This window comes from Megachile rotundata, chromosome 9 (assembly GCF_050947335.1).
Source record: "Megachile rotundata isolate GNS110a chromosome 9, iyMegRotu1, whole genome shotgun sequence".
Classification (NCBI taxonomy): domain Eukaryota; kingdom Metazoa; phylum Arthropoda; class Insecta; order Hymenoptera; family Megachilidae; genus Megachile; species Megachile rotundata.
In genome coordinates, this window is record NC_134991.1 from 8,836,493 (window position 1) to 8,852,840 (window position 16,348).

The 16,348-nt window shown below is 33.9% G+C and overlaps 1 protein-coding gene and 1 long non-coding RNA gene across 8 annotated transcripts in view; one reads left to right on the top strand and one right to left on the bottom strand.

The window, feature by feature from the left end:
• Positions 1-16,348, bottom strand: part of PlexA (plexin A) — a 496,310-nt gene that overhangs the window by 117,594 nt on the left and 362,368 nt on the right. For all 7 annotated transcript variants that reach the window (XM_076535614.1, XM_076535612.1, XM_076535613.1 and 4 more), the window contains one exon: positions 2,533-2,715. In XM_076535614.1, coding sequence (XP_076391729.1) covers positions 2,533-2,715 — 183 coding nt within the window. The remainder of the gene's footprint in view (positions 1-2,532; positions 2,716-16,348) is intronic.
• LOC143265163 (uncharacterized) lies at positions 10,061-14,548 on the top strand. Its single transcript, XR_013039365.1, has 3 exons — positions 10,061-10,393; positions 13,957-14,146; positions 14,227-14,548. It is a non-coding gene; the product is annotated as an uncharacterized LOC143265163 (long non-coding RNA).

Genomic DNA, 16,348 nt, shown 5'->3' on the forward strand with positions numbered 1-16,348 from the left:
CTCTAAATTCCCTAGATTCCAAAGTTCCAAGTCGTCAAAAATCCTAGATCCCAAATTCCAAATCCCTAAATTCCCTAGATCTCAAATTTCAAACCCCTAAATTTCCTAGATCTCGAATTTCCAAATCCCCAAATTCCATAGATTCCGAATTTCCAAATTCCCAGCTTCCTTAGATCCCCAATTTCAAAATTCCTAAATTCCCTAGATCCCCAATTTCAAAATTCCTAAATTCCCTAGACCCCCAATTTCAAAATTCCTAAATTCCCTAGATCCCCAATTTCAAAATTCCTAAATTCCCTAGATCCCCAATTTCAAAATTCCTAAATTCCCTAGATCCTGAATTTCCAAATCCCTAAATTCCATAGTCAAATTTCCAAATCTTCAAATCCCTGAATTTCCATTTCAAACTTATCAAATCATTAAATTCCCCAATTCTGAAATATTCAAATTCTCAAGTTTCCGAATTTAAAAATTTCCAAATCCTCAAATTCCTCAATTCTTAAATCTCCAAATCCATGAGTGTTCTAAATCGCTCTACTGTAATTGGTTTCACCATATCGCAGTCTAGTAAGACAGACATCGTAAAATAGTAAGAAAGCTACTGGTTGTTGCAAGAAAAATTCCGGTTGTTGGATCTTTATCTGAATGTGTTTCCAGGAACGCGATATCTCACGACTGGACCCTCTCGAATCCGTTGCGATTAATCACGATTATCCTGCTAAATCCTCTCCAGTTTCTTCCGGTTGATTCTTTCTCGTTACTCGAGCTTTATTTTGGACTCGCATTACCCCAACTTGACAGAAAATGTGGTACAAGTAAATTTAAATTCGGGAAAAAAATGGGAAACTTGATTAATTGAAAACTCATTAATCGAACTGTTTAGCATCTTTTGTTATACAAATGTTCCTTTGCAGAATGTTTTGAAGAACGATGTGTTAACGTGGCCTTTAATTTATATATATAGTTAAATAAGTAACTTTATGTCATTTTTATGAAGATTTAAGCTATTCACCCCCAGCTATAAAATATGTAGTATTCTCTTTTTTATTACTGTAAATTAATTTTAAAATTATATCTGCAATCAAATGTTATATCTCACGAGAATCTTTGCATTTTTCTTCGAATAAAATTTGCAACAAAACGCTCTAAGTTTGATTGGCAGTTAAGCTTCGAGTTAGTACGCAAGCGCCATTTTGTGATACTTTCGTGTCATCGAATGGAGGGAGACCCGAGTTGCCAAATCTGTCTTTGTCTGTTGTAACGCGTAAGCAGCCATTTTATATTCAGAATATTAATGAAGGGTTTACGTAATCATTTTCAAGAGACTTTAAGCTTCAAATTGTTGTACCATAAGTGCCATTTTGCGACACTTTCGTGTCATCAAATGCTGACAGATTTGATAGGTTCCGAAATTAGCCATTGTTTTAGCGTAATTAGGCGATTGATATTAAGAGCGTTAACAAAGGATTTATATAATCAATCGCAGCAAATATTAAGCTTTAAATTCATGTATTGTACGGCGGATCAGAAAAATTATGGCAGATATCAAGTTTGACTGATGAATACAGTTGAAGATTGAAATATTGATATTTTAGTATGCATTCAATGATATTTTAATGACGAGTACAATGAAATGTTACGTGTTTGTTGTGAAGAGAATTCTGACATTATTATAATTAAATTAAATTAAAATTAATTAAATTCTGTTAAATTAAGGCAGATTATATTAAATTGAATTAGATTGAATTAGATTGAATTAGATTAAATTAGAATAAATTAGAATAAATTAGATTAAATTAGATTAAATTAAATTAAATTAAATAAAATTAAATTATACTAAATTAGATTAAATTAAATTGAATTGAATTGAATTGAATTGAACTGAATTAAATTCTGTATTGTAAATAAAATAAAATATCAAATCCGGTATCAAAATGAAAAAAAACATCTTTCTATGTCTCATATATTTCAACACAACTTCATACAAAAATCTTCAGTAAATAATTAATAACTAGTCAGTCAATTGTAATAATTAATTAATAAACACTACATGAATTTAGCTCTCAAACCACCATACTGCTTATAAATCCAATACTGAAACATCTAAAACACGATTTCACTTTTCAACCCCATTGCTCAAAACAGACTACCTCAAAAACTTCTCATCAAGATACGTTTCTTCCCAGCTTTTCTCCCGAAATTGAAGAAACGTATCACATCTACATTAACTCCGAGATAATTCAAGGTTTGTCAAAAGCTAGAGTGCCAGAAATATCGAGCGAGCAAAAATAAGACCTGAGACAAGCATCCTCGTAGCGTAATCGGAACGTGTTATACAGTGTCAGAGGTGAAAGAACGTTAAACAGAGAGGTGGTCGGAGGTCATTGTGAAGGAATCAGGCTCGCTTCCTTGGAAAATCCTCGCGAATACAGATAACGAACGTACAAGGTAGGCCTAATGAAACAAGCGGGTACCGTTCGACCACCTTTTGCTCTTCTTCGATCAACCAGATAAAGAGTATCGTGCACTAACCTTCTTCAGATGACCCTTGTTCGTGCCCACGAAGACGACCGTGTAGTCACCGGTCGATGTGGCAGCGACCGCCGTCAGATGAGTCTTGAAAGTGAGCACCGGCGTCCCCTCCATCGGGTCCTCTCCTCCCAGAGGTGTGTTCACGTCCAAACCGCAGAAATCCTCGCCGATCGTTTGTAATTTCTGCAAACATAAGAAACAGTTAGATTAGACTTAGAATTTGGTGATTATGGATAATTTTGTTATGGCGATAGGTAGGTGCATCATGTGATAGGTAGATAGGTCATAGGTAGACAGGTCAAGGGTCTACTGGAGAATTTCAAGATATTGATGTTTATGTCGGCAGTGAGGAGTTGGAAAGATTTGGAAATTTTTGGAGGTGCAAGTTTAGGAATAGAGACATTTAGAAATTTGGTAGATTTGAGAAGTGAGGAATTGAGGGAGATGGAAGTTTGGGATTTCCATAAGTAGGAATTTGGAAATTTGAGGAGTTTGGAAATGTAGAAATCTGGGAAATTGGGGATATGGAGATTTGAGGACGTAAGGATTTGGGAATGTAGGGATTTGGGAATATAGGAATTTGGGAATGTGGGGATTTGGGGGTGTGGGGATTTGGGAATGTGGGGATTTGGGGATGTGGGAATTTAGGGAATGTGGGAATTGGGGAATGTGAGAATTGGGGAATTTTGGAATTGGGGAATGTGGGAATTGAGAAATATGGGAATTGGGGAATGTGAGAATTTGGGAATTTTGGAATTGGAGAATGTGGGAATTGGGGAATGTGAGAATTGAGGAATGTAGGAATTGGGGAATGTTGGAATTGGGGACTGTAGAATTTAGGGATGTGGGGATTTGGGAATGTGGGGATTTGGGGATGTGGGGATTTGGGGATGTGGGGATTTGGGGATGTGGGGATTTGGGGATGTGGGGATTTGGAGATGTGGGGATTTGGGGATGTGAGAATTGGGGAATGTAGGAATTGGGGAATGTTGGTATTGGGGACTGTGGAATTTAGGGATGTGGGGATTTGGGGATGTGGGGAATGTGAAATTTAAGGATGTGGGGATTTGGGGATGTGGGGATGTGGGGATGTGGAATTTAGGGATTTGGGGATTTGGGAATGTGGGGCATTTGCAAATGTAGAAATTTAGAAATATAGGGATTTAAGTATGTAAGAATCTGGAAATTTAGGGATTTGGAAGTTTAGGAATTTGATGATTGAAGGATTTAAGAATCCAAGAATTTCAAGACATACAAATCTGGTAATTCTAAAAGATAAAAATTGAAAATTCAGGTATTCAAATTTTCAACTAACCAATTTTCAAAGAACCAACCATTTAAATGAAACATTTCTAAACATACAAAATAATAACACATGTAATTTGGAACTTTATAAATGCAAAAGTTTAATAATTCTAAATTCCTAAATCCATAAATTTTCAAACAGTCAAATCTCTAAACTTTCAAACGGTGAATAATTAATATTACACTGAAATAAAGAGGACAAATATTGAATGTAAATATTAACACAAGTGTGAATATTCCAATAACTATTAAAGGATTATAATAAATAGAGAATGTTGAAATTACATTGATAATTTACGTGTAATAATTTACACTGTGCAAATCCACCACTGTGTAAATTATGCGATAACAAGAATAATAATTTTCAATATACATGTATAGATATTAATTATCCAATCGTTAATGTATGGAGCGATTCATATATTGAATAATTAAATATATGAAATAATTCATTAAATGATATTCATTCAATAATACATTAAATAGCATATACTTTCGTTATAACCGTGTTTCAAACATTATATAACCCCAAAAATTCACGTCCGCTACAAAACACTTCTGAAATATATTGTTTCAGGTATGCCGTGAATATACGTAACAAATAATAGAAGAGAACGAATTTAAAAACTTTCGGAAGTTCATATTTTCAATCTCCTTAGAGATTAAATATTAAAAAAGAAACGGATGAAACCTTCCATGAGACATCTTTATCCTCGACGCAAGAAAACGAGGTCACAGAAACTGCAGCCCGAAACAAGCATTTTCTCCATCATGCATATCTTTCCGAGGGTAAAAACGAATGCTATTTCCTCTTTGTATTCGAAAACAAATATTAGTAACAAATGTCCCTGAAAACTTGTCCAATGTACCAGGAGATTAACGTGTAACAGTGCTGGAAATTTTGGGATTTAGGGAAATTGAGGGGTTTGGGAAATTTGGGTTTGAGGATTTAGGGATTTGGAGAGTTAGATGCTTGAAAAGTTGAGGATTTAGGGAATTTTACAGGTTCAACGATTTAGGGATTTTGGGATTTACGGAATTAGGGATTTAGGGATTTAGGGAATTAGGGATTTAGGGAATTAGGGATTTAGGGAATTAGGGAATTAGAGATTTAGGGAATTAGGGATTTAGGGAATTAGGGATTTAGGGAATTAGGGATTTAGGGAATTAGGGAATTAGGGATTTAGGGATTTAGGAAATTAGGGATTTAGGAAATTTGGAGGTTTGGGAATTTGGAGATTTGGGAATTTGGAGATTTGGGAATTTGGAGATTTGGGAATTTGGAGATTTGAGAATTTGGAGATTTGGGTATTTGGAGATCTGGGAATTGGGAGATTTGGGAATTTGGAGGTTTGGGAATTTGAAGGTTTGGAAATTTGGAGATTTGGGAATTTGGAGACTTGGCAATTTGGAGATTTGGGAATTGGAAGGTTTGGCATTTTGGAGAGTTGGGAATTTGGAGATATGGGAATTTAGATATTTAGGAATTTGAAGGTGTGGCAATTTGGAGAGTTGGGAATCTGGAGATATGGGAATTTGGAGATTTAGGAATTTGGAGACCTGAGAATTCGGAGACTTAGGGACTTGGAGAGTAGGACATTTAGAGATTTAGGGATTAAAGAAGTTGGGGTTATACGAATATAGTAGTTTAGAAATTTGTAAATTTATAAATTCAAGAATTTGGAGATTAAGGTACTTAGTAACTGAGGAACAGAGGGTTTGGGGTTCATGAGAATTTGGGAATTTGCAGAATAGAAAATTTGAAGATTTAAGCACTTAGAGTTTTGGGATTAAAGAATTTAAAAACTTGAAAATGTAATAACTTTCAAATTCAGCTATTATAAAAATCAAACACCTTGTAGAATTAAACATTGGTGTCATTGATAACACTTCCAATCTACAAAATTAAAAAGTTCACAATTTCGCTGACTCACAACCCTAATCACAAGTCCAGAAACATGCGTCTCTAATAAATATGCAAAAAATCAAATTAAAAAATGTAGGTATTCAAAAACAGTCCACCCCTCCATTTCGCTCCAACAATACACGAATGTATATCACGAAACGATTCGTGTGCGTTCATATGACACAGTCCCCATCCCCTAAGTGCCCCAACAACCAAAGAGGAAGAACCGGAAATCCACGCTAGTTTCGCAAATTTCTTGCGTGCAGTTCGGCACAGTGCAATAAAGTATCGCATCTGTTCGAGCGACGCGATTAATCGTCGGCTACGACAAGAATTAATTGCTGACGCAGTGATAATTTATCGTTGCTTGACCCGCGGCGATATTTTAACGCGGATATTTTTCGTGGTTCCGCTCGCGATAACCTACGACCCGGTTTCGCGAGACAAAAACCAAGGAAATCTCGGTGAATTCCTTTCCGGTGTCTTCGTTGTTTCTCGGTACAAGGATTCTATTCTTATCGCAGCGAGATTTTCTCTCTCCTCGTCTACTCGATTCGCCAGATAAGAGAAGCATGTGAAGTTGCAGCTAAAATACGCTACGTCTTAATACTTCCGAGAGTGAAACATCTTCCATTTTGTCTAAGTTCGTACGGTACGAGAGGTTTATTAACCCTTTGCGCAACATTTGATGCAATGCGGGGTGTACCAGTAGCTGAGTTGGTACAATTACAGTTTGGGGAATTTTTGATTTAGAGATCTTTTCGTTTCTGAACTTTTTGATTTAGGGACTGTTCAACTTAGGGACTTTTCAGTTGAGGGAGTGTTGAACTTAGGGACTTTTCAGTTGAAGGGGTGGTCAATTTGGGAACTTTTCAATTTCGGGGTCTATTGAATTTAGGGAGTATTCTATTTGGGACCTATACAATTTAGGGATTTTTAAATTTGGGAGCTTTTCGATTTTCGGGTCTATTCAATTAAGGGACTATTCAATTTGGGAATTATTCCATTTAGGACCCATACGATTTGGGGACTTTTTAATGTAAGTATATGTCAATTTAGAAATTTTTGAATTTTGGGCTCCATTCAGTTTACGGACTATTCAATTTAGGAACTTTTCAATTTGAGGAGTATCCAATTTAGGGAATTTCCAATTTGGGACCTATACAATTAGGGGACTATTCCATTTGAGGACTTTTCAATTTGGGGACTCTCCCATTTGGGACATATACAATTTGGAATTTTTCAATTTGAGAGCTTTTCAATTTTGGGGTCTATTCAATTTAGGGACTATTCAATTCGGGAGCTTTTCAATTTTAGGATCTTTTCAATTTGGGGAGTGTTCAACTTAGGGACTTTTCAGATTAGGGAGTGGTTAATTTGAGACCTTATTAATTTTTTGATCTATTCAATTTGAGAACTATTTAATTTAGGTAATTTTCAATTAGGGCAGTATCTAATTTGAGGAATTTCCAAGTTGAAATCTATTCAATTTGGGGACTGTTCCATCTGGGACCTATACAATTTCGGGACGTTTCAATTTTGGGATTTATTCAATTTGGGTATTATTCAATTTGGGAACTATTCAATTTGGAAACCTTTCAATTTGGGGAGTGTGGGGAGTTTTGGGAATTTCTAACTTGGAATCTATTTAATTTGGGAACTACTCCATTTGGGAACTAAACAATTTGAGGACTATTCAATTTGGGGACTTTTCAATTTAGGAACTATTCAATTTGACAAAGTTTCAATTTGAGGATTTCATATATTGAAGTTTAAGTATGAGGATTTAGGGATTCTAAAATTTGCAGATTCGTGCATTTAGTAATTTGGCTGTTTGAAAATTTGTTAAGCTGCAAAATTGGAATTTGCAAATCTTGTTGGATTCTGGTAGAATTGACAACACTTTAAGAAAATTCATATATCTTATATTGGATCGACTAAGTAGTAGACTCTTTCAATATTGCAAGTTTTTATATACTATTGCTGGAGATAGATAGAGGTAGGGACTCTAGTCAAGAGACAGTGTTATTTAAGATGGGTGCGAGGTCCAGTATGAGTAAGGATTAGAAATCGTGATTAGCGTGTTTGTACGGGTATGAGTCTTTAATGTTCACGATGCAATTATGATCGTGATAGTCATTCAACATCCTAATGAGTCGGAAATTTTTAAATTAGAATATTTAGATATTTGTAAATTATATATATGATGAAAGTTTGCCTCCCTATTCATAAATGGTGCGATGTATAGGAATCAAGCGCCCTACGTTCTATTTTTTATTAATCGAAACGATGGTCAGTAGCATTGTAAGAGCGTCTCCCATCAAAAACTTTGCGACATGTACTTAGTAATAATTATATCAGTACTTTCATATATGTATACTACAATAAACAAGTTACAATACTAACACTATAAAATTTGGAACTTTAGAACCTTAAAAATTCAAATATTCATAATCTCACAAATTCGAAATCTCCAACTTAAAAAATAATTAAATCCGACAACTTGAGAATCTCGAAACCGTATAACCTAAACCCAACCCAAATCAGCTCTGCAAACTACCCTGCCCCTTCACATGCACGTTTTCGACACAAATCCGCCTGCTCAGTCACATGAACGCACGTGCCTCCATTAACGTCACCTGGTCAACTTCCGAACATCGTGCTATCACGACGCGAATTAGCCAGAGTTAATGAAAACCAAACTGTTGGCGGGATTCGGTTGATTCAGGAGAAACTCTTCTTGGCGCATATCCGTTTCGTGAATGCCGAGCAAACCGAGGGATTGCCAGCTTTTCTCGTAACCCGGTTGCACCCACCACCCTTATACCGCATCAATGTGTACATGTGTGTGTCTGTGTGTACACAAAGAGTAAGAGGAGCCAATACATCGACGAGCATGCCAGAAAGCTCTATTCTTGGTGGGGGCACTCAGAAGTCGACTCTATTTACATTCCAGGGTTGCTTTCGCCACCCTGTATACACTGCACCAAACAATTATTTGCATTCCTGGTGCTAATACGCTGTCGACGTTACGGAACTGGCGTTGCAGCACACTTTCCCTATAAAACGGTGTGTGTACGTGTGCGTAGAAAAACAATGCTTATGGTAAAACGACCGGACACAGCTGCTCTATTGAAAACCTAATGCAGCCATCAAAAAAATGAAACGGTGCCTCGTTACTGACACGTTCTTTGTGGACATACTGTTTTTATTGCACACTTTTTTTTTAGCTGATAGAAAATTGTAACTGGGAATGACACTGTGAGTATAATTACTTACACCATTTTTTTTTTTAGGGAGGGGTGAGAAGGTTAAGATTTATGGATAGGGTGTATTGACAAAAATAGTGTCTTGGGTTGGTTAAGATGTACATGAGTGTATACACTATGTACACTATGAGTGTAATTATCTACACCTTTTTTTGAGGGAGGGGGTGAGAAGGTTAAGATTTATGGATAGGGTGTATTGGCAAAAATAGTGTCTTGGGTTGGTTAAGATGTATATGAGTGTATACACTATGTACACTATGAGTGTAATTATCTACACCTTTTTTTGAGGGAGGGGGTGAGAAGGTTAAGGTTTATGGAAAGGGTATATTGGGAAAAATAGTGTTTTGGGTTGGTTAAGATATACAATATGAGATATATGAAATATGTGAAATATATGAGTAGAGTAGATTGGAAGGGTAGAGGGGATGTTTGAGGGAAGGAAATTTGAAAAGTGAAAAGTCAGGGAAGTTGAAGAGATGAGAATTGGGTTAGGTGGAAATTTGGAGGCTGCAAGAGGAGCTTGGGAATTTGAATGTTTGCACATTTAGAGATTTGAAGCTTTGAATATTGAGTAATCTAGAAATGTGAAAATTTGGAAATTTGAGAATTTGGGAATTTGAGAATTTGAGAAATTGGAAACTTGAGAATTTGGAAATTTGAGAACTGGGAAATTTGAGAATTTAGAAACTCGAGAATTTGGAAATTTGAGAACTGGGAAATTTAAGAATTTGGAAATTTAGGGATTTTGAAATTTGAAAACTGGGAAATTTAAGAATGTGGAAATTTAAGAATAGGGAAACTTGAGAATTTGGAAATTTGAGAACTCGGAAATTTCAGAAATTGGAAATTTGAGAATTTGAAAATTTGAAAATTTGAAAATTTGAGAATTTGGAAATTTCAGAACTAAAAAGCTGAAAAATTTAAGAATGCAAAACTTTCGAAACATAAATAAAATTTGGAAACTAAATACTTTAAAGCCTAACACTTTCATTCTTAACATTTGAAACTTGCATATTAAAAAGGACATAAGTTTTGAAACTTGCAGTCATCTCCTAAAACCGAAAGAATTTCTTATCGCAAGGAAGTCTAAATTTCGCCGCAGAGTCCATGTGTGTACACTGATTAATTTACGCGTTTCCTGTTTCACCGGGAATCGTTTGATTACGACCGCCATCGCGTTTGTCCACGGGTTTTCATCAAATTACGACGATTCGAGCTGGCGGTAGCAGAGTTTTCGCCGTAGATCGATGCTGCTCGATGTTAGGATATTTGCGTTGAATCGCTTTGATCCGTGTTTGTGTTACGTTCACGCTATGCTAATGAGGGGATAGTGATTGAAAATTGCGCCTGGAAATTTGTGAGAAGCGATCGTACTTCCATGGTGAATTGTTTTAGTGGAGATCATTAAATCTCCTCGATCTTCATTACTCTCGCTTTTCTTGTTAACACGATGAAATTAGAATGTTGCGGCTCGAAAAATCGAATTATTTTACATTTGAAGATTTGAGAATTGTGTAATGTGGAAATTTGTGAAATTGGAAATTTGAGAATTTGGAAATTTGAGAATTTGGAAGTTTGAGAATTTAGAAATTTGAGAATTTGAAAGTTTGAGAATTTGGAAGTTTGAGAATTTGGTAATTTGAGAATTTGGAAATTTGAGAATTTGGAAATTTGAGAAATTGGAAATTTGAGAATTTGGAAATTTGAGAATTTGGAAATTTGAGGATTTGGAAATTTGAGAATTTGGAAATTTCAGGATTTGGAAATTTGAGAATTTGGAAATTTGTGGATTTGGAAATTTGAGAATTTGGGAATTTGAGAATTTGGAAATTTGAGGATTTGGAAATTTGAGAATTTGGGAACTTGAGAATTTGGAAATTTGAGGATTTGGAAATTTAAGAATTTGGAAATTTGTGGATTTGGAAACTTGAGAATTTGGGAACTTGAGAATTTGGAAATTTGAGAATTTGGAAATTTGAGGATTTGGAAATTTGAGAATTTGGAAATTTGAGAACTGGGAAACTTGAGAATTTGGAAATTTGAGAACTGGAAAACTTGAGAATTTGGAAATTTGAGAAATTGGAAATTTGAGGATTTGGAAATTTAGGAACTGAAAATTTCAGATTCTCTAAATCATTTATTCTGAATTAGATTACTAATCAAGTCTTTATCGTACAAATTGCAAGCTTTGAATACGAGTTACGGTATCTAAAAGTAGCAGTAAAAATCATTTAATTATAGAATAGACTCAATCTAAATCACATACTATAACCCTATATTCTTATTTCAGTTTTCGTATTTCCAACGAAGTTCAAGATGTTTTATATCGTGATTCATATATGCAGATTTAAAGCAGGTTGCTAAATATTCATAAACCTGAAACTAAATATATTTTACAGAGGTACCTAAATATTCTTATTCTTCTTCTCAAAATATTCTCTTCACGTTAAAAGTTCTTTCAAAGGAATAAATTTTGAATTTTGTTAATTTTTAAAAAATATTCAAACCAAGAAATAAAAAAAGATGTGCTAAAAAAATTAGTCATTCCACTAGAGAGACTAAAACTTGAAAAATAATAAATAAATGTGAATCAACGATATGAAACACAAACATCTTCGGTTAAAATTCCTCTTCAATCGTAGAATATTTTCCTTCCTCGAACAATTACAAACAGAGATATTTAAATTGCAATCTATCCAATTTGTTTTAATCAATGTGTACATCCACAACAAACATAATCGACAAACGAATTTATTAATTCCAACAATGAAGCAACAATTCATCAATTTCCCGATGTATCGCAATAAAAAGACAACAAATTACCGGCTCTCAGACAAACGAGTAAACACGATCTTTACCTTCGTTCTTAAACGTTTCCTCTTTTAGGTCGAGTGTTTACCCAAAGCGTTTGTTCAATCACGTTCGCCGGTGGTTTTTCATTAAACAGCACGATTCGAGAATTTCGAGGGAACGAGTACTTGCTTGCTCGAGATTGATTACCGCAAACATTAGAACACTCGGTTCGCATGGATCTCTTTGACCCGTGCTTGCATAACACTGGTATAACGTTAACGATCCAGCTGCGATTGAAAAATAAAGTCTCTTTTGAACGATGTTACGCTTCCTGATTTTCGCTAAATGTTACGAGGGATTCATTCTTGAATGAGGGATATTTATACGGGAATACTGGGTTAGTTCAGACACAGTAGTCTTAAGTTTGCTCTATAATCGGGAGGAATTCTGTGAAGTGTTGGAATAATTGAACGTGTGTGGCTATGCTAAACATTGACGTATGTTGTGGATGATAGGTTGATGTGTGGGCAGTGGAGAGTGGAGGGGATTTGGAGAATTATAAATGTAAGAATTTAGGAATTTGGGGATTTACAATTTGAGAATTTGAGAATTTAAAAATTTGGGAATTTAGGAATTTAGGAATTTAAAAATTTAGAAATTTAGAAATTCAGAAATTTAGAAATTTAGAAATTTAGAAATTTAGAAATTTAGAAATTTAGAAATTTATAAATTTAGAAATTCAGAAATTTAGAAATTTAGAAATTTAGAAATTTAGAAATTCAGAAATTTAGAAATTCAGAAATTTAGAAATTTAGAAATTTAGAAATTCAGAAATTTAGAAATTCAGAAATTTAGAAATTTGATAATTTGAATATTCAGAAATGTTAGGGTTTGGCAACTTAGGGATATAAGACTTTAGAGATTTGGGAATCGAGGGATTTAGGGATTTAGGGAATAAGGGAATTTTAGGTGTTTAGGAGTTAAGGGATTTAGAAATTAGGGAATTTGAGAATTTGAGAATTTGGAATTTGGAATTTGGAGAATTTGGAATTTTAAGAATTTGGAGATTTGAGAGTTTGGAAATTTGAGAGCTTGGGAATTTGAGAATTTGGAAATTTGAGAGTTTAGAAATTTGAGAGCTTGGGAATTTGAGAATTTGGAAACATGACAATTTTGAAATTTGAGAATTTGGAATTTTGAGAATTTGGAAACATGACAATTTTGAAATTTGAGAATTTGGAATTTTGAGAATTTGGAGATTGGAGAGTTTGGAAATTTGAGAGCTTGGGAATTTGAGAATTTGGAAATTTGAGAGTTTGGAAATTTGAGAGCTTGGGAATTTGAGTATTTGGAAATTTGAGAGTTTGGAAATTTGAGAGTTTGGAAATTTGAGAGCTTGGGAATTTGAGAATTTGGAAATTTGAGAGTTTAGAAATTTGAGAGCTTGGGAATTTGAGAATTTGGAAACATGACAATTTTGAAATTTGAGAATTTGGAATTTTGAGAATTTGGAAACATGACAATTTTGAAATTTGAGAATTTGGAATTTTGAGAATTTGGAAACATGACAATTTTGAAATTTGAGAATTTGGAATTTTGAGAATTTGGAGATTGGAGAGTTTGGAAATTTGAGAGCTTGGGAATTTGAGAATTTGGAAATTTGAGAGTTTGGAAATTTGAGAGCTTGGGAATTTGAGTATTTGGAAATTTGAGAGTTTGGAAATTTGAGAGCTTGGGAATTTGAGTATTTGGAAATTTGAGAGTTTGGAAATTTGAGAGTTTGGAAATTTGAGAGCTTGGGAATTTGAGAATTTGGAAACTTGACAATTTTGAAATTTGAGAATTTGGAAATTTGAGAGTTTGGATATTTGAGAGCTTGGGAATTTGAGAATTTGGAAACTTGACAATTTTGAAATTTGAGAATTTGTAATTTTGAGAGCTTGGGAATTTGAGAATTTGGAAACGACAATTTTGAAATTTGAGAATCTGAAAATTTGCAAACTTGAAAATTTGACAATTTGACAATTTAGAAATTTGGAAATTTGAGAATTCAGAAATATTTCAAAATTCCAAAACTTCATCCAACTAAAAATTTCCAAATTTCTAACCAACCCTGTAATTAAATCTCTAAACCACTGAATTATTCACTAGATCCAAATGCGATGTCGAACCACACTCGACGTAGTAGTGCAAGAGGTTAAGACACTTGGCTGTCTACTTCCGATCCACAAACTGAAACTGTACATTAGCCATCAGTTCAACGTTCGATGATTAACCGTGTTTACATTGGTTCGATCGTTCACTAGGTAAACGTTGACAAGGTGGACATCGAGAGACACAGGTATTAATCGCACCTACAAATCGACGTCCCTTTGTTGTTTGTACCGATTCCTAATCGATTGTTTCTTTCTCCCAAACCAGGAACTGATCCACCATTTCCGGATTTTTATTTCGACACGATTGTGGCACGTGCTTGCCAAGAGACCATCAAATGAGCGGCGTTCGTTAAATTTTAATGAAGTCCCTGCACGACGGGGCTGAATTGTTTGCTGGTTACAAGTAAATCGGATTTTGTCGAGTATGGCTGTAGAGAGTGTTACTGTCGAAAATAATTGGCAAATCTTGTTAATGAGTATTGTTTTCTGGGGTCGAAGAAAATTTTAAGGCATTTGTATATTTCATAACACTATAATTAGAAAATGGTATGTTTGTACATTCGAGAGATGTTTAAATTTTTTTTAAAATAAAAAGTGGTTTTATTTAAGAAAAGAGTTTCTTTATTTCAGTATAAATTATGTTCGATTATATTAGATTGATAAGAAAGTTGATAAATGTACAAATGTCAGCTTTTATACTGATATTTATTTTGTTCCATGTGGCGCCAAATTTGAATTTTAGGTTATGTTATTATGATTCAATAAGTAACTTTCGAGTTCCTTTATTCTAACATAAACTTTGATCGACTGTATTATGTTATTAATTACGAAACTTGATCAGTGTTGAAGTACAAGCTTTGGTATTTTTAATCCTTCCTTTTGGCGCCAAATTTGAATATTAAGTTTTGTTATTATGATTCGATAAGTAACCCTCCAGTTCCTTCATTCTGACACAAACTTTGAATAATTCTATTGCACAGTTAACTATACAACTTGTTAAATGTAGAAATACAAGCTTTGATATTTATCTTTCTCTTTTTAGCGCCAAATTTGAATATTAAGTTTTGTTAGTACGATTCGATAAGTAACTCTCCACTTCCTTTATTCTGACACAAACTTTGAATAATTCTATTGCATAGTTAAGTATACAAGTTGTTAAATATACAAATATAAGCTTTGATATTTATTTTTCTCTTTTTGGCGCCAAATTTGAATATTAAGTTTTGTTAGTACGATTCGATAAGTAACTCTCCAGTTCCTTTATTCTGACACAAATTTTGAATAATTCTCTTGCATAGTTAAGTATACAAGTTGTTAAATATACAAATATAAGCTTTGACATTTATCTTTCTCTTTTTGGCGCCAAATTTGAATACTGAGTTACGCCAGATAGAAAAATGCACCTTCACATTAGACCTATTATTTAAAATAAATACTTTCATACTTTCCTTGCGTTCTCTAATATTTTCCACATACGTCTCCATGATAATTAACAGTTACCTCCGGTTATAAAGTTATAAAATTGATTGTTAACCTGACACTTCAAAGTTACAACTCTAACACAAACATTGTATATTTAACAGGATATTTACATAACGTTTCGATAAAACGTATAATATATAGTCCATAAAGTGAATTTAATTTCTGGTTTGTATTAAATACCTCATTAAAAGGCAGACATTTATGAATAAACGTAGAACATGTAATTATTTCAAACAGGCGTGTTCGGCAAACATTTTGTATAACAGATTTGAACACATTGACGATCGTTTCCGCTAACGATGATTATAAATTTATATCTAACTTGAAGTACAAATCAATTCAACCGATTTGCATTAATATCAACGCAGTTGATTCGTGTATAAAATAATTTCTATACGTTCCGTGTGCGTTTCACGCGTAGAAGCTTAATATTCCGCGTTAATATTAATATCTTCATCGTGAAATAATATACCTTGCTCCGAAATACCACGTTCCCAGAAGGAATTACACTCGGCAAATAAACATTCATAATTCCCACGCTGTTTGCATTAACGTAACAGCATCAGCCGAGCTTACGTATTTATTATGTCTTTACATTTATGAAAATCAGTGCAGAACGGACAGAAATGTTAATAATCTTCAGCAATTGTATTTCATAGTAAACTATGCACATTTACTGCTGGATGTATATTTATTTTTAAAGTGAAGATATTCGAGCGAGATGTATGACACGAGGCGATTTATTATTTGCCAACGTTGATAAATGATGTCATATTTCAAAGTTTTTGACTTTTCATTTAGTTTATAGGTATTCGAGTTCTTATACTATTATACATATTCTTTCAAGCTTTTTATTTTTTAAGTTTTCAAGCTTTTTAATTTATAAGTTTCTAAATGAGTGAATT